General features: G+C 35.1%; 3 protein-coding genes across 5 annotated transcripts in view; 2 read left to right on the top strand and 1 right to left on the bottom strand.

Annotated features, from left to right (window-relative positions):
- Window positions 1-6,817, top strand: part of LOC128880443 (uncharacterized) — a 38,897-nt gene extending 32,080 nt beyond the window's left edge. For both annotated transcript variants that reach the window (XM_054130538.1, XM_054130539.1), the window contains one exon: window positions 165-6,817. In XM_054130538.1, coding sequence (XP_053986513.1) covers window positions 165-722 — 558 coding nt within the window. In that variant the 3' untranslated portion in view covers window positions 723-6,817. The remainder of the gene's footprint in view (window positions 1-164) is intronic.
- Window positions 6,818-6,936: 119 nt separating this feature from the next.
- LOC128880444 (DNA-directed RNA polymerases I, II, and III subunit RPABC4) lies at window positions 6,937-7,960 on the bottom strand. The gene is made up of 3 exons (XM_054130541.1): window positions 7,723-7,960; window positions 7,211-7,303; window positions 6,937-7,102 (listed from the first exon to the last, which is right to left on the bottom strand). Exons 1-3 carry the CDS (start codon window positions 7,778-7,780, stop codon window positions 7,080-7,082), a joined length of 174 nt encoding a protein of 57 aa, XP_053986516.1. The 5' UTR covers window positions 7,781-7,960; the 3' UTR covers window positions 6,937-7,079.
- Window positions 7,961-9,024: 1,064 nt separating this feature from the next.
- Window positions 9,025-18,464, top strand: part of LOC128879788 (uncharacterized) — a 39,294-nt gene continuing 29,854 nt past the window's right edge. The window contains exons 1-2 of one of the 2 annotated variants that reach the window (XM_054129251.1): window positions 9,025-10,812; window positions 11,692-11,902. In XM_054129251.1, the coding sequence (XP_053985226.1) occupies window positions 9,592-10,812; window positions 11,692-11,748 (1,278 nt within the window). In that variant the 5' untranslated portion in view covers window positions 9,025-9,591 and the 3' untranslated portion in view covers window positions 11,749-11,902. Of the gene's footprint in view, window positions 10,813-11,691; window positions 11,903-18,464 lie in introns of those variants that run through there. The other variant, XM_054129250.1, reaches the window with a different exon arrangement.

The raw sequence follows: 18,464 nt of genomic DNA, 5'->3' as shown, positions 1-18,464 counted from the left end.
TCAAATATTTTCGCAAAAGAATACAGTGAATTGAATTTGATATTTCATAGAGTTTCCTAATAAAATGACAAGTTAATTTCTTCCACAAGCTTTAAAAATATAAAAGTCTTAGCATGATATCATCTCAAAAACTAATCTTCTATGTGATCGATCTTTCTTGGTAGATGCTGGCTCAAAGACTTTGCGAGAAAGATCCTAGTAAAATAGGGCAATGGGATTCTGAGCCTATTCCAAGCCAAGTTATCAGTGGAGGCGAGACGTCCTCGGACGAGGGTGAGCCTATACCACAGCATGCGATCCATCCGTGCCCTATAAAAGTAACAACAGACACGGATATGTCTCGATCATATCATGTGCCAATCACCAACGAAGATCCAAAGTCTGATGTTCAACTTGGGAATCCTCAGTTTAAGCAGCAGGGGCGCGAGTACAGCGCGAAAGAGAGGCCAAATCAGCCTACATTTCCCGTGGAGGATGTAAGGCCGGATGAAAACATGCAATCATACAAGTGCCAAATTTGCACGGTGTCTATGCGTACTATGAACGAATTGCAAGTACATTGTTTCGTTGAACATAATATCGAATCGGAGTCTAGTACAAATATACATTTGGGGGATAGGGGCGTGGACAAGTGTAGAGGGAAAGAGAATACTCAGAAAAAGGTAACAAACGAGTCTGTAGTCAAGGAAGATCACAATAAACAGAAAGTTGAAGACACATAGTGCCAAAATAATACAGTGAACCAAGAAATCAACGGTGAAGTTATTTGACTGAATTCGTTGCCGTGCCGATAAAATAGTTATAGTACGTATAGATGTCCCGTATAAAGTGTTACAATCTGTTTTCTCAGAAAGTAATGAAAATATCGACTTTATTTATGTTGTAAAGTAAAATGTTGTTGTAAAGTAAAATAGCACAGAGAAGTTATGTTTCAGGAAACATAACTGTTAAATGGAAAAAAGATATTTAGATAACTCTTATCTTCTAAAACTGGTTTTTTTTTTTACATTGTTTTTCGTCTGGTGGTTTATATTAATTCAAATAAACCGCTCTCGTGCGCATGCAGAGGACGCTGCTATCTTTGGCGTCTCTCCAACACTTGTGTAATGTACTCCTTATTCGTAATAGATTGTAGGAAAAATAAAGTCGATATGTTCATTAGTTTCTAAGAAAATAACAACACTTTTCACGGGACACTCTGAATACCATCACATTTCGAAGGAAAGCTCTAGAACCAAGAATATTTTCATCAGTTATGAAAAGTTTGTTACCGCGATTGTGAATTGCAAAAATCTTCCATGTATTGAAAAGGTAATTATAAGAAACTCTATTAAAGGAAGTTCTGTGTTACAGTGGTATACATATAGTAAATATTAGTAACGAGAAGAAGACTTGTTACTTTTAATATAAAAATCTGTTATATTTAATACTTGGTTTTCGAACCAATATGATGATCCATGTCGATACATGTGTGCATACAGGTAAATTTAGTACACAATGAAAATCAATGATTTCATGTTTTAAAAATATAAGAATCGATAAAATAACATCTGGTTAACTTAGTTTTTTTAAATCAGAATTTCTTCCTATATGAAACTTGAAGATTAAGTCATCAAAGCAGTGATAGTTGATATTTTGAACATATTTTTTTAACAATAGCTATGACCTTATTACAGAAAGAGAGTCAAAACTCTATTTTTTGTAACAATATGTATAAGTATTTTTCAATTTCATTTAATAACATTTAATAAAACGCAAGTTGTTCTTATGTCTTAATTAGTTATGAAGTCATGAAATTTTATAACAAAAGGCTCTATCTTCCTTATTAAAGTTTCTTTGATTCTATTTTTAGTGTTGTTTAGCATTCAAAATAAATGAGGAAACATCATGAATAATTTTAGTCTTTCCAATAGACCTAAGATTTTCTGAAAATTTTCTTTCTTATTATTCCTGTAGAAAAATTCAATAGTCAGACTATAAAGTGGGACTTTTAAATTCAGTGTAGTATGTACTACAATATTTTAATAATGAAAATTGATATCAATTTGTAATAGTAAAACCTACAGGATAATAGAGGAGATAATATTTAAAATGAGTAAATACTGGAATATGCAGCACATTTTAAATCAAATTAAATCCTTAAAAATTTGTTCAATCTTACTTTCTTTGTTTTATTATTATTACTTCATTCTTTATTTTCTATTTAAAAGATTTACAAAATAAACAACGATAAAATTTAGTCTTTCAAAATTACGAAATGAAATGTAGAAATGTTTTTATTTAATGCTTCTTTAGTTTTGTGAAAATAATGATTTTTGATTTGTTTATAAATGATCATAAATGTTCTATTTCACCACCTAGAAATTTTTATTTATCAATTAAACAATCAACTTTTTTATTTTATGTTACATTTGGATTCTATTTTGTATAAAAATATTTATTTAATAAATAGTTTGAACAATAATTATACTAATGACTTCAAACGAGCAAAATTCAATTACATATCTATTTTACTACATACTACTACCTGAACTATTCTACATTGCGTGGAATAAAAAATATTATTTGAATGCAAACATTAGTTTAACACTTCCGGATATATAGTTTTTGTTTAATCGTCCTGAGGCATAAGCAAACAGCTTTACCCTCTGGAATATTAAAAACAGGAAGTGTTGGGTTAATATTTTGTTTACTATCAATTCTATTAAGGATTTGCATACACCAAAAAAAGTTTCAAATTTAATCTGGAACAACATTCATCATATGTATTTTTACTCTAAAAGGAACAATAAGTAAGATATTGTATAATTCATAGTTGGTACCTCAAACAACTTTCCCTCTTAACAAGAAGTTAGCGATGCCATATGTTTGTAATTTCATCACAATTAGACAGAATTGCATTTTATTTATATGAAAGATAATACTGAGTTTACATAGTTGTATAGCTGTTAGATAACATCACTTTGTTAGGGGCTGAAAGCTACATTATCTGTTCTGCAAAGCAGGTAATCATAATTTACATAAATATAGTAAAAGAAGTAATACATTATTTGAAAGAGTTTTGAACTTCCGATTGTTGTTGTACTTGAAGGCCAAAAGACAATGTTGAAAGTTTTAATTTAAAACTTGTTAAGCTTTTCTTCGAAAAATGGTGGAATGTAACTTATAAGAACATAGTTCTCATATGTAGTAAAAAATATGATATTTATATACAATAGTCTTGTATCAGCATGAGGTGCAATGAACTGGCATGTGATTCTGTATTTAAAGTGCAACTGTTGCGTTCAACATTGAAGAGTATTCTAACATTAAAAATTAATATTATATCTTAATTATCGGTACATGAAGTATACACGGAACACGCACACATGTACACATACACACAAACATTGAGCGAGAGAGAGGGTGAGTTAGCCGTGACTAAAGTTGTAAATATCTGTTGTTTTTGGTAATATGAAAAAATTCAAAGAGGAAAATTAATTTACAAAATCGCATGATATGACAATATTCAAGAGAATCTAAATACACCTTGAATTATTGGCAAATTGCAACGGTAAGAGAAAAGTAATTTTTACAACTATTGTATGCTCCTTCGAGTCAAAAATTTTCTTCTTTGAACTATGTATCATGAAAAACAATGAAAAGATTTACAATTCCAGTATAGTAGGTAACTCATCCTGTATATATTTGTATGATATTAGTATGAGCAATTACGAGAATTATTGTTGATATAAGAGAAGATGTGTTTGTATATATTTATGTGTAATATAATGAAATCATGTTAGTCTTTATTATAATTTTAAGTGATCCATAACGAGGAACAGAATCGGTTATTCGGTCATTATTGTACATTTTGTTAATTCCAATGTATCATCTTTGTATCCTCCATTCTCCCGTTCGTCTTTCTGGAATACGTATGTATTTCAAATCTTTGGAAACAGAGTTAGGCAAGACTTCTTGGTTTTCTTAAAAAATGAAACAATTACAAATTAATTAAAATAACCTTTTATTCATTATTTGCATCATCGAACAGAACCAAACGTTTGTAATTACAAATATAATTCCTAGATTATGTAGACAAATTTAGTTTTCCAGTGCAAAAACAATATTTTATAACCTTATATACTAATGCCAATAAGTAGAAGATAGAAGCAGAATGAAATGAATCACTGGGATTTGTTTGTTATATACATATTAAAGGAAATCAGAAACTTAAATATGAATATATACATAAAATGATAAGATACATGAATAACAAATGAAATCATAATAATGATTAAACGATGATTTAAATAATGTTCCGTTAACTATAAATACGATCGTTCCCTAGCTCTGTTTAATGGATGGTATAAAACATTATACTTTCCAGTAAATTAAATTGAACTCGATCGTTAGGTCTATGATCGTTATCAACGAGCTGGATAACCGATTTTCTGATCTTTCTTACAACGTTTAAGAAGCTACATACCTTCCACGAGAGACAGCTATTCTATCTTATAATTATCTATCTAATATACAGCACCCAGTTTTTAACATCTCATCGAAGCACGACTTGTCTTTCCTACTGCATAATCAGATTTAGATTATCATAATTTGTACCTAGATGTGCTTGAGACAAAGTAGTAGACGAATAGACAGACCGCACAATCGTATACATTGAGGTCCAGTTAAAGTGATTGTCGCCAAACAATATCAATGTAGTATAATTTAATATAGCATTTGGTGTATGTCCATTCTAATGCTATCAACTCCGATTACAAAACCATGTATGAATTTCCAAAGCGTGCACGTGTGTATGTTTACAATGGCCAAGCCAACGATGTTTGTATTTTAGAAGAAACGACGAGATAAAAAAAAAAGTAACTTTTGCATTGAAATTAATATTTGATAAGATATATTAGAAGGAAAGATTCCACGGATGAAGAATATTTTGGAATGCAGCTGAAGCCAAATTTCATATGATATGTAATATTTATCTCTTCACTATCTTATATGTGATTGCTAAAGTAGTTCTTTCAGATTATGATTCTGGATATATTTTCGAAACTATTGTTTTGTCTAGAGGTATTTTGCATACTTTCATGAGCATACATAACGAACCATCATTTACATATCAAATCTATTGATTTAGACTAAGGGACAATGAATACGATCATTTTTCATCATTTGTATCCTACAGTAGAGAACAAACAATTCGATATAAAATAAATTTATATTACATTATTGGAAAGCCAACTTAATTTAATCTAAGACGTTACAAGTATGTCAAACGTCATATTTGAGAATATTTTTAGATAGTTCACACAAACATTTGTGTAAACATATTTTCAGTTAAAACACAAATAGAAAGTTTTTATGAACAACTGAATATATGAAATTTAAGTTTATTCGTATATTTCATTAGATAACTAATAATTGAAAAATAGTTCCAAATGTTATTTTAAAATTAAATAGTGTGTAAAGTTTAGTAGACAAAAACTATGAACAAATTTTGAAGTACTTGATACATGCAACACTAAAAACTATGCAAAGCATTTATCATCTAGAATAAATCATGTTCGCAAAGAAATCCTTTGTCACATTTTCCGATATTTTAAGATATTTATCTAAAATATCTATAAGTATACTATTTCACAAAATCTGCTATTTTGAAAGAATTTCTCTACAAGACGAATGCACAATTGTCTTCCATTAGTATTCTAAGTAGTAATCGATAGATTTTCATAAATAAAGATATTCAGAAATTTCTTAAAAATGTTTTACATGCTTAATTATATATTGTTATTCAAAAGCTCTAAAATATTTCAGTCGTTTTAAGCGTGAAGAAACTCCATTTTATTCCGTCTTCCATTTTCGTAATTTTTACATTACTTCATTTATTTTAGCGAATGAATTTGGAAACTGGCACTATTTTTTGTAAAACGTAAATGATCTTAAAATTTCAAAAACAATATATAAGAAACAAAATTAATGTTGTACAATGTTCTCTTCAAATTTCGATCATATCTTTTTAGTATGGAAAGAAAAAAATGAATTATTGTAGGTGATAAATTGTTTTGTCTTGCATAATATCATATTAAAATCTTCTGTAAGAAGTTGGCTTGGCTCCTTCCAAACTCAGTATTAGAAATCTTAAAAACAAGCACGATTAAAATCCCAATGCGTGAATTATTTTTAATCGAACTGTGTTTTGCAAAAAAGTACTTCCAAGATATCAGCTTTTGTCATTTCATCAAGTTGGATTTCTGAAACGGCCCCTACCTTTTTACTGTTTTATAATGAATGCTGACAGTAACGCAAACAGTTGGCAGGTTAGTATTTTACATGTATTATAGGTGATGTAAATCATTCAAATTTTATAAATATTTTTCCGAGTGCATAATGTCAATTGCATTCGTGCAACAATTCTATTGTATGCTTTTATAATCAGTTGCTAGATTAACGAAGCATTTCGGGCTTGAGAAGTTAATTCATGATAAAGAAAAAGAAAGGGTACTTTAATGGAAACAAATCGAGCGTTTGCTCGTAAATATCAAATAATGGGACCGGAGTAAGATTTTATAAAAATGTACACAGAAACATATAAGAACATTGGCTTTTATGAAATGTAAGAATGCCAACATTTTGCTAGTATCGCTGTCACTTTTCTTCCTGATTCTGTGACTCTGTTGAACTACTGATGAAAATGTAATTTATTTATTGTAAATAAAAAACATATATTGCTTAAAATGTTTTATATTATATGATCTGCATTGATACATAATCAACGGAATTTTGGTGAACAATGTGAAGAAAAAAAATCAATTTAAAGTTTATAAAGAGCTATGAAATATATTTGGATTAATATTGTTATAATTTTCTAAGGTAATATTGCAAGCATAAAAGTACAACTTTATGAATGATGTGGGATGGGAATAAATATTTAATTTGCAACAATGTTGTGTATTTTTTTATTAAAAACTGTGACCTTACATAAGGAATAATATATGAATATATACTACTCAAAGTGTGCACAAAGCTGTAGCATTATCTTTATTTACATCCTTAGGTTTATGATAGACTTATATATTACATCAGAATCACCGTGCATCAAATACGACAACTAAGCATTATTAAGGAAAATAAATAGTTTTATAATCTTACGTATATAGTACGTGTACTCGATCAAGTATGTCGATTGGTTTAAACTTTGTTAAAAAAAAAAGGATACGTCTCTTGGTACGTTTTTTGTACATAATCCTGTAGCCACACTCCCTACACCGAATCGGATCTCTGGGACGTATTTCATTATCGTGATGACATTCTACAAATATACAAATCTACATTTAATGTAAAATATAAACACTATATAAGTTTTATTGTCACTTTATAATTAATATTGTAACTAAACAGTACAAGTAGATTAACAAAAAGTGTAATTATCTTTATAAAAGAAGAAGATAAATTTACTTGATTTAGTATAACTTGCACAATATTGTAACGTTCGAAATTACTTCAAAATTCATAAAATTATGATGTCATGAATCTTCAAAAATGTATTTGCATATTGTAAACACATCTCCTAAAACATTCATAACGAATTTGAAGATAGTTCATTTTAGAATGGAGTAATGGAGTAATGACATTGTCATACTGAAAATCTAAGCAATGCATACTGTAAAAAATGTTTCATTGTGTAAAAAAATTGTTGTTAGGAGAGGTTATCTTTAGTTTAAATCATACCTCCGCAAATATACACCATGGCTTGCTTTGGGGTTGATTCTGACTTGCTGGATTCCATTTTACATGAAATCTCGAATATTATCACACGATGCTTTGAACGTAGTCCAAATAACAATTTATCACCTAACAACGTGCGAACTTGAAACTCCTAATGAAATATTTACAAGTCAACGCCAACGTAACATGGCAGTATTGTGATTACAGATGCCCCTGTTATTCGGCAATCAGTAGCAGCCGGTTTTGTCGGACGGGTTGTCATTTCGTAGGCGCAGAAGTGGGAACTTGACGGTAAACTTGGGTGGTTTCCCGAGAGATGGCACTGTATATTTCGGTATTTTAATTTTCTTTAAAACTTGATATCAGTAAATTACTAGTGTACAAATCAACAATTAGATGTTGGATTGCGATAATTATGATGTAAAATTATATGAATATGCAGAAAAAATTAAAAAATGTGAATATACGTGAAAAATTAGTTCGGTCGCCGCCGCTAGATGGCGATACCGCTCCTGTGTCCATTAACTAACCTATTGCTCTCATATATGGAAATATATGATTTATATTGTTTCATTTGGGCTTTTTATTACGTAATAACTTCATTAAAATAATAAAAAGTTAAAACGAGACTACGCTTCATGCAGGAATTTATTGCATATTTGAAATAATTTAAATAGAATTTGTTACTATATTTTTCGAAAGCAAAATAATTGTTATAATTGCTCCATAATTATCTTCAAAATTAATATCTATATCCGATAGTAACCTAGATAAGTTTTCATTAATTATTCATGTATTATAGAATAATAGATAAAGAATAGAAAGTTTGTGTAACGATCGAAACACTATTACATTTATTCGCAACGCTCATTCGATTCAAACAAACAGTAATTCGTTCAACGCGAAATCAAATTTAATTCCACGATATAGATTTTAATTTCCTATCGAACGAATGACAGATTAAAAGCATCGTATCTTCTTATTACTTATAACAGAAATGTGTTATCTAGACGAAAATCTCGGCCACCTCCCCGAATTGTTGCCCGTCTCTGCGAGGAACCAAGAAAGTCTCCCCGTCCCCGGCAACAGAATTCGGTAGGTCGAGCGACGGCGGTCAGGGGGCGACAGCGTAGATAAACGCGAGCAACAGTCAACAACCAATAACAGCGCTTGGCAACGAACGGCGGGATGAGACGAGCGAGCCGATTGGTCGGGCAATCGCCAAGGGAGCCACGGTGGGACAACGGATAAACAGATTTCAAAGTTTCGATGTGCCTCGGCTGCAGAACACACAGAGAGAGTTAATGCCCGCGCACGCATGTTCCCTTCGGACAAGAGTCCTTGTCTAGTAATCCTTGATATCGCGAATATCAATATTTTCAGATCTTGTGATTTCGTTGATCGAGTAACATTAAACGTTTTACACGAAATGTCACACGGGGATAACAGTGACAAGTGAAAGACGAAGGAATACCGTTGATTTGTCTTCGGTTCGGTCAAAAAGAGCGGCGTTTGTTTACTAAGTGCGGAGGGGTGGTGGAAGTTCCACGTTCGGTCGAGGATTCACGAGCAGATGCTCTCCGCGAGGCAGTTTCCCGCGCGACGCACGTGAGCGTGCCGAGTGGGGCGATACACGCTGGAAGCATGGACAAAACTCGTGTAAACTCTTCAAGACAGATGTGATGCGTAGAAAGTGGTCGAGACGTCAACGTCGAGAAAACGTGCGCGAAATATTTCTCGGATTTATTTGAACTTGGTGAACTGGAAGAAAGGAAAATAACTATGCGCGTTACCGGGACGCGTTCGATCGAGTGTAAGAAGATGTAGTTCGAGACCTGGTGTTTGTCAACGAATTCTACGCGGGAAAACAGCATGGAGATGGACGAAATGGAAAGTATGGGTATCGGCAACACGCCTCACAGAACAATAAACGCGAGCAATCGTAGTTCTCATGACAGTGGAGATAGCGGTTACTTTGCTCTTACTCCCCATTCTGGCGTGTACACGCCGGTGGTTTCAGGATGCAGATCTAGGGTGTCTTGTATTTCTTCGAAAAGGCATCACAGGCTCAGAGTGGATCCTCTGCAGTCGGAACGGGGTCAGAGGCATCGAATGAAATTGAATCACCTGTTACACGCATCAGATTCCGGTTATTTAACATCTGAAACTCTGGAAACCGGGAGTTTGCTCGAGGATCAGACAAGCTTGAATGGCAATCATCAGTCGCTCGAGCATTCGAGCGCCGAATTGATCGATCAAAGCACGGAGTGTCGAGAATATGATCTTCGGACTAGAACGCGTCGAAATTGGAGGACGACTGTTCCCATCACGCCAGCTTCGACGAATTTGCAACTTCTTTCACCGCCACCGTCGCCGGCAGTGCCTTCTTCTTCGTTTGTAGCCTCCGAACCTATCGAGGACGATGTAGAAATGAAGCTAGTCATCGCGCCACAGAGTACACCCGAGGTAGCTAATTCGCCTAGGCGCAGAACACCGCTTCCGCCGCCTCCACGTTTCGTGGTTTCGCCAAGCTGTCGAAAAAAAGCTAGTCCTGCGATCACTTCAGCAGACAACCGTAAGTTAAGTCAGCTCTCTATCACGGATCTTGCTACCATCGCAGAGATCAAGCCGAAAAGGCTGGACTTTAATCAAAATGCCAAGTCCATTAACTATTATCGTACCAGAGCCCACCCAGATTACACCGGTAGAGAAACCGTAGACATATTGGCTCTTCTCGGAGATAAGAGTAACCATTGGAGGATAGTCTCCAAAATATTCTCCTACCTCGGACCTCAAGATCTGTGTTCTGTCAGCATGGTGTCCAAAACTTGGAGGAGGCTTTGTAATAACGACTTCAGAGCCAATACAAGAAGACTGACCCACGTTATACTCAGACAGAATGCTAAAGAGAATTTGAAATTAATCAAAAAGTCAAAAATGGAAGGAGATCTTCAGTCCAGTCCTAGGAGCAGATACGCTAGAAAGGGGTTCTTGTTAGAGGTGCAGAATCTTCTTCAAGAACCAAGGAACCAACGGCAGCCCACCAGTCCGCCTGTTTCTCCTAGTAAAGTGAAATTTCACTCCTTTGTCAAGGTGGGTGATTTGGAATTTTAAGAATATTAATTTATAATCTCCATGAAATTTGTAATAAAGACAAGGTTAAATACCTTTAAAGCAGTGGTGTCTAAAGTTTCCAAAGACATATCTATAAAAAGACTCAAATTTTTGTGTCCTGATATTTGTAAAGAAAATGTTTTTGTTATATTTAGTTTAATTAATATCAAATGAACTTCTCAGAAGATAGTTTGTACTTGTAAAATCAAAATTAAATTGCCTTTATTCGTTTAATGTATTAATGTTGAAAGAAATAATTAACTAAATCGCGTTAAAATTCCATTTAAAAATTTTATTTGTGCACTCGTTGGATTTTAATTTGCTCCACTAGGGGTTGCGCCCCCTAGTTTAGAAAACGCCGCTTTAAGGTGAGAAAATGGCGTCGGATGCAGAGATGAGAGAATATTAAAGCGAGACTGCTTTTTCAGTGTCTTTCTAATTTAATTGATCGGCACGTTTCATAATCATGCACCCAAAAATGGATTTGGATTAGTTAACAACCATTTCATAGACCTTATTGCCTTTTGGTTGAACGTGAGAAAATACGTTTGACAAGATAATCTGGTCGCTGTAAAAGTACACGTTTAAACGGTACACTGTTACTCGAGGGGTATCGTATTTGATGCCAGTAAAGAAAGTAATGTATGTTGTACTCCACTGGGAGTCCTGTTCCCCGCTGTTATCGTACTTGCATGCACTAGCATACTCGAATGCTGCAGCCAAATTCCCATATCCAGCTTTGGCAGTCCCAGCAAAGTTTTTTTTAGAATTACATTTTTATCCTCGAAAAGTTCCTTTCCTGTTTTATAGCCGCAGATCGTTCGATTAAAACGTATTCATTGTTTCATAATCTTTTAGTTCGCCGTTCTGAACGATCAAGGCGCAGCTAATTACATTGTGGTTTGCGGTTCGTAGCCGTAACCATTCATAAACTGGAAGAACAACAGAATTATAAGATAATAGTACAGAAGATATTCATTAAAAGAAGATGATTAGGTGGTCATGGAAGGGGCATAATAAAACAATCGTGATCGGGCAATGTAAATTATATTTTCAAACAAATCGTTTTCAAAATAAATTCATGTTCGCTAGCGAAAGAAAAGGTAATTTTGGCATAGTAATAAGTAGACTGCTTTTATGCATTCATGGCAAATGGCGATATGAAACAAATGTACATAAGAATGTGCACAACTTCAAAAATATATAACCTTCACGGGATTTCTCTTTAATTGATAAATGATGTTTTCTACGTTTCGAATATAGGCGAATCTAAACCTATAATTAGGTTGCTGATTTTTTTTCCTCTGTTCTTATAGTTTTTATGGGCAGAAATTCGAAGAATAATTAGGCGGTAGTAATCACCTACGACCCAAGAGCTCATGATTTCTTTCAACAGTTGAAGCCTTGTATATATATCCCCCAGCCTCTCTTTCTCCTCAGCTTGGTATAATTTGCACACGAACGAACTCCACGGCGACGCAAGGAAAATAATTGTTTCGTTCTTAATATCGTTTCTTTGACATTGATTTATCGTGATTTCTTCTTTGAAACGCCGCCACTCATCGACCACACCGGTATTCAGTATGAAAAATTGCCCTAGTGACGTTAGCGCGGCTTTAATCGCAACAAATTCTCTGTTCTACAATAATTAAAGTGTATCACGCTAGGAGGAGACTTTCGAAATGATAATTACTTTACACTCCGGTACATATTGCGAATGTCTTTGCAAATGGAACCTGATTTATTTTGCTTGTATAAAATGGACTCTAGATATATTTATAACTTGAAAAAGATAATTGTAACAGTCGAATCAACAATTTGAATTTGAATGTAATGCTTGCCATTTAATGGGTACAAATAAAGTTTAAAAAATTTAGCGTTAATTTTTCATTTGAAAATTTCATGTACATAATAAATTTTCCCACTCTTTAACTGCTTCCCATTCATTCGTGGAAGGCAACGACATCAAAGACGAATATACGAGCGAGTATGCCGACTACCTGCCATTTGCACCTTGAGCTTTCACCCGGTGTGCATTTCTACTCGCGTTAGGTTGCGATAGCGATAGATTACTGAGTAGACGGTTACTTTGTTATCGTCGGGCACGTAACAAAGCTTCTCGAGGTATGCTTGACGGCACTTCAAGGTCTTCCATTGCGTGCACCGCGATAGCATGGTATTTGTCGATGTCTGGACCAGTAGAATTAACGTTACTATGGTTCAGAGGTGCATCAAATACGACCAATAAAATGGAATTAAAAACATATGATGTTTTAATGAGAACATTTAGTAACATTTCTTACATTAATTAGAGTATCATTTTTTCCCCCCCCCCCCAAAAATGTGGTCCGTCTTTGTACACTTAATCAACAATTCTAAACTTTTAATCGAATATATATTTTTTGAATGGTGATCAAGTGTATCATTTACTATCAAATGTAATTTGAAACGTACCTACTAAGCCTTTCAAAGTTGAAAAAAAAAAATCATGAAAATTTTCATTTGTAAAAAAGAAAAACTCACCAAGGAACGTTTGATATTTGGCCATCTATAACATGGTTTCCTTTTATCGAGTACGGCATCAGGCAACCCCTTTTCTTCGTATTTACGTATCCGATTCTTCGAATGCAACGTGAAAATAAATACCCACGACTCCCTGCAACGAGCAAAATAAGATGTTATATTAATCGATTCATGCCTAATCGGTTTTGCATAATTGACAAGAAACTCGCGCTACCGCGGTCCTTTCCGAACGATGTCGATCTCACCGCGGGGCTCGCGTATAAATAAATTTTTCGCCCACTCCTGAGGGACGGGGTGGGGAGGGAGGGAGGGAGGTAGCGCGTGTTAACATTTTCATACGAGTATACTGCGACGTGGTTATTTAACGTTTCGCAATAAAGCAAATCGAGGGGGCCCCGATACGTTCGCGGCAAGGGACTCCCTTTCCTTCTGCATCTGCGACGCAACGAATCTTCTCCTTTGGAGGGCAGAAACGCCGCTAGCCCTCAGGCAAAAACCGGCCGCAGAGAACAATGCGAATATATTACAGTATTCCATGCTACAACCAAGAACCGTGCTGTTATTTTCTTTGTCTTTTACTGGAGGGTTGCGCGGGGATGGGACGCGCCGAAAGTACCCGCGGTTAACCGAAACCATTTCACCAGGCAAAATACAGAAAAAAAAAAAGAAAATACTTTGAATGCCGTAATAAATAAGCGAACGCTATACGGAATGATTCTAAAAAGTGGGACACGCTTTAGAGGAGATGTGAAAAATTGATAGAGAATCAGGTTGAATTATATGTATTTCGTTATTTGGTAGAAGGTGCTAGCGCGGTATGCGTTTGCACTTGTCTCTCGAGGTAGTTCTTTTGTGGATTTATTCGTTTGATTATCCTTTGATTAAATATGAATCGTACGAGCCTATTTCGATTTAAATTGACCATTTTAGTTTTACGAACAAGGATATTAAAATTTTGTAAATTTTAACACAGACCCTTATGGAACGTGCAGATTTTCACGTGATTTATCTTATCACTGATTAATTTATTAGTTAAATGGCCAAGTTTTTCATTCAGCTTGATATTTTGTTAAAATATTGAATCATTTTATTATTTTAATTATGTTATATTTTGTATCGTTATTTGGGCTGTAAGAGGAATGCGTAAATTAACTCGTTGGAGTTGATAGTGACACAATAAGAAATCGGTTTATTGCAATATCCGTTTATGCATTCTTTGGGTTGCTTCGATTTCTTAACCTCGTACAATCTTGCAGGATACCGTAGAAAGTTCTGTTCGTGGTGAGAAATGAAGACACCAATGCTGCGAAAAAAAAGGCTCGGATACTTTTTCACCGCTTTTTTTTTTATATATATATATATATATATATATATATATACATGGTATCGTTACCTTAGAACTGGAACATCGTGAGAATTTTGAACGGTGTAAACTTATACTTTTAGAATTAAAATCTTTTTACTCGCATTCCCTTTTCACGAACTGAAATTATTAACGGTCTCTAGCAGTCTTATCAATTCTAATTGGAAATGATAGTTTGTCGAAAGTTCTACGAGGATAAAAGACAATTTTAGAGAAAGGAAGGATGGGAGGAAGTAGTTTCATAATTAGCAACGGCCTACGGATGACCGTTGAGTGGTCGTGTAACAGTTGGTGCGGGTAATTTCCTGTCTTCCTAAGGAAGTCTCCTTCCAAGTCCTTTTTCCGGTGGGTGCATCGAGATTTTCTACCGGTGACATGGTCACATTCGTCCCTACCGGATTTCACTTTTTCCTTTTGATGTTAATTTAGCACGACAAATGAAATAAATCAAACAAAACTATATTTAAAGTAAAATTAGCAAACTAATTTGTCAATGAAAAAAAATTCTCTGTTCAAATAATTGTCCTTAAAAATTGCAGTAAAATCATTGTCAATAATTGAGCGAGTTTAGAAAGAAATTTAAAGTATATGAGTCAAATTGACACCGACCTAGTAGTTTCATTATCAAGGGTATTTCGTTAATTAATTATTATCCACGCTATATAATCGCTTCAGTGCGTACGAGTACTTTAAAACATATCTAAACGATCCTATGAAGCTAATCGTTTTGTACAGCGATCGCTAACGAACGGTTGATTGAACTGATTCTCAAGATCGCGCCAAGACGATATGCATTGATTAGCGCGGTAATTAGCGTACCGACGCGACGGTTACGTACTTGCGTTTCTAATTGAGATTAAACGCGTCTCGCACAAGTGAAAACGAATGTCTCGATAATTTTCATGAATCATCACGAACAGCGAAATTGTTTCTTGTGCAATACTAGTTTCATTCACGGGGTTTATTTTGCTCGTTTCTTTATATATATATATAAGAAGATCTCGACCGTTACCAGACCACTTTACGCTTCATGAAACACCGAGAAACGTGGCGTACACCTGGCCAGGTGCAGCGTCGTACTGGGTCAATACACGCGCGTGATAGTGCAGAACCGTTGGAATGGGAAAAGAAAACCGCAGAAAAATAACAAACCGTTCTGCGGCTTGTGCGCGACATCTATTTGGACTTTGTTTACTGATAAAAGTAGTGAAATATTATTTGAATTGATTCGGAAGAATGTTTTAAACATTATTAGGTACATTTTGTAATACTAGGAATACATTTTGTAACTAAGGTTGGAATTAGTTTATTACTTATTATCTGTCTAGAGCTATCATGCAAAAGTTAGACTTGTGTTAGAAATGTAATCTATAGAGAGCAATTGCGAAAAAATTAAAGTCAGCAGCTAATCGGTATCAATTTAGCAAGCGAGTAGAAAAATAACAATCCTGGAAAATTGAATAGATTTGTATGCAACAGGGGAGAAAAAACTCCAATCCATTCTACACGCGGGGAATGGGAAACCTAGAGAAACTAATTTGTAAAAGAATTCGCGCGTCTCCTTGGCCGCAAATAACGAGGATGGTGATACAAAGAAATAATTATGCATTCATGAAATTCAAGAAGGATGCACATTTGTAAGCGAGACGTAAGCACCATCCGACACGCGGCGTCGTTACTGCAACCCAATGAAACTTCTATCGTTTACAAAAAGGATAAGCAACGTTGAACGGTTAGAAGGATTTCGCGGAATTCACGAGGTGTTCCTTAAGGGCATATAGGAGGAAGTTTACAATGTATATTCCGCGTGTTGATAACGCGAGCCTCTCGAGTAGCGATACGAAGGAGTTACAATGTTTGCCGTTGCGGGGCTGGAAGTACTTTTGAACCGTTAAAATGCTATAACGGTTCTATGAAGTCTGAAAACTGGCGAGTTACGAGTTCGTATTTTTCGCTGGTCTCATTTTTACAATCAGTTATTATTCGATGTTAAATTAATTGTAACGAACAGAATAATCTTTCGTCTATAGGGTCTCGTCAGAAATTATGTCAGACAAGCGAACTAGACTGTCGCGTAACATACAGCTGTGAATAATTTTAAATAATTTTCAAATTTGACGCTTATAGAAAACGGTTGCAAAGATGTATGATTTCTATGGTGTAACGTGTCGTTTATTTATGAAATATCGTTCGAGGTAATAAATTGTCGCATAATAACGTCCAGGTTCGATCGAGAGTCGATCTGGTCTACCAATTAAACGTTAATAAAACAAGGGTATTCGGTGAAGGCAGTATTGTCGCTACTCGTAGGGTCGAAAGATCGATCGGTATCGGGATTGTAATCGCGGCCTTTGTTCTCTCCACTTGCTCCTCGTTTCTTGGCGCTGAGCACACGTAGGTTGGATGAGGTGGATCGAAGGTGGAACCTAAGGGCTGCTGACGCAGGCAGGGCTGGCTGAGGGCTGCTGGTATGCGTGTAACGAGCGCGCCGGCCAAGCTCTTCTGGTCCCACGATTCTCGGAGCAACAGCCGCGCGCAAAAAGACCAGGAATGCCTCGATACCTCGGTAAACGCATTAAATCGCGTGGGGAACCATCGCCGTACGTTCGCTTCGAATCTACCCCCTTTTTACCCCTTTTTGCAACTGAAATTTCCGTTAAAGGCGCTCCCGTCTGCCGCGGCGACCCGTTTACGAAAATTTTCTCTAACGCTCCAAACACACACACATCGCCCTTTTACATTCGCTCTTTCCGGCCCTTTAACTCATTCTATTGCAAGATGAAAAAGAAGACCGATCATTTATTTTCATAAAGTACCTGACATCTTGCTTTTGTATCATAGTTGCCATTATTTACGATCGCGATACCTTTTAGAACGACAAAAATTCCATGTTATTCAAACATTTTTCTATGTAAACAAAATCATGGAAAACGCTTATGATTTGGCTTTCTAAGGTGGCTTCCTTCTTTACGAAGTTAAAAGAATTACACGTTTTCTTCTTTTCTACTCAGGACCAAGTCCTGTCTTCGCGGAGGTTCCATTTGCTCTTGGAAAAATTCAATCTCTTTTTTGCTGCTTTGTATGCTTCGCATCTCCGTGTCTTTATTGCAATGTCTGGGTCAGAATTTATGTCACTCCGAGTTTTATAGTACGATAAGGTTGTAACCCTCATCGTAACGGTTGTGCCTGAGACGTTTCTAAGAATAGTTTCTAGGAGATAGTTTATCTGTGACTGTAAAGTACGAAAGACGAACGTATGCATACCGATCGAAGCATATGAGACCGTGCATAGAGATAGCTTCTTGCAAAAATCGCCAAGTACATCTTATTTAGTTTGGCGATAGCCTGGAACGTTGCATCATCGTACTTTTAACAAATTTCGATTTCTTCGTAAATTTCAATCTACGTAAGAATTTTGTTCATTCGTTGTTTTATCGCCAAAAATTGGTCAGTGGTGTAATAGTCGCATTTTCCTTTGTTATGTTGGTATCGTTAATTAGTTAGATCGACTTTTGTCAGGCTACGATAGATCAAAGTCCTTCAACTTTGCAGTTTGCTTAAAAATAAAACATGCGAGTTATTAGTGATTTTACGAAATGAATAAGTTTGTGTTAAATAAATTCTTAATAAATGCAACATGTATATTTTGATCGGTTTCGAGTCCGAGGCTCTCGAGTTGCAATTCGTTGCGACCTATAATTACGGTGCATCGACCCCGTCTGTGGTTTCGAGATTCTCAGAACAA

Source organism: Hylaeus volcanicus, chromosome 7, assembly GCF_026283585.1.
Source record: "Hylaeus volcanicus isolate JK05 chromosome 7, UHH_iyHylVolc1.0_haploid, whole genome shotgun sequence".
NCBI lineage: Eukaryota > Metazoa > Arthropoda > Insecta > Hymenoptera > Colletidae > Hylaeus > Hylaeus volcanicus.
Note: the sequence above shows the minus strand (reverse complement) of the source record. Positions and strands in the feature narration are given on the sequence as shown.

Coding starts and splice junctions, on each gene's coding strand:
- LOC128880444 (XM_054130541.1), bottom strand. CDS start 7,780: ATGGAATCCAGCAAGTCAGAATCAACCCCAAAGCAAGCCATGGTGTAT. Junction 7,304..7,722: donor CATGGTGTATATTTGCGGAG/GTATGATTTAAA, acceptor GTATATTTGTAG/AATGTCATCACGATAATGAA. Junction 7,103..7,210: donor CAAAAAACGTACCAAGAGAC/GTATCCTTTTTT, acceptor AATAATGCTTAG/TTGTCGTATTTGATGCACGG.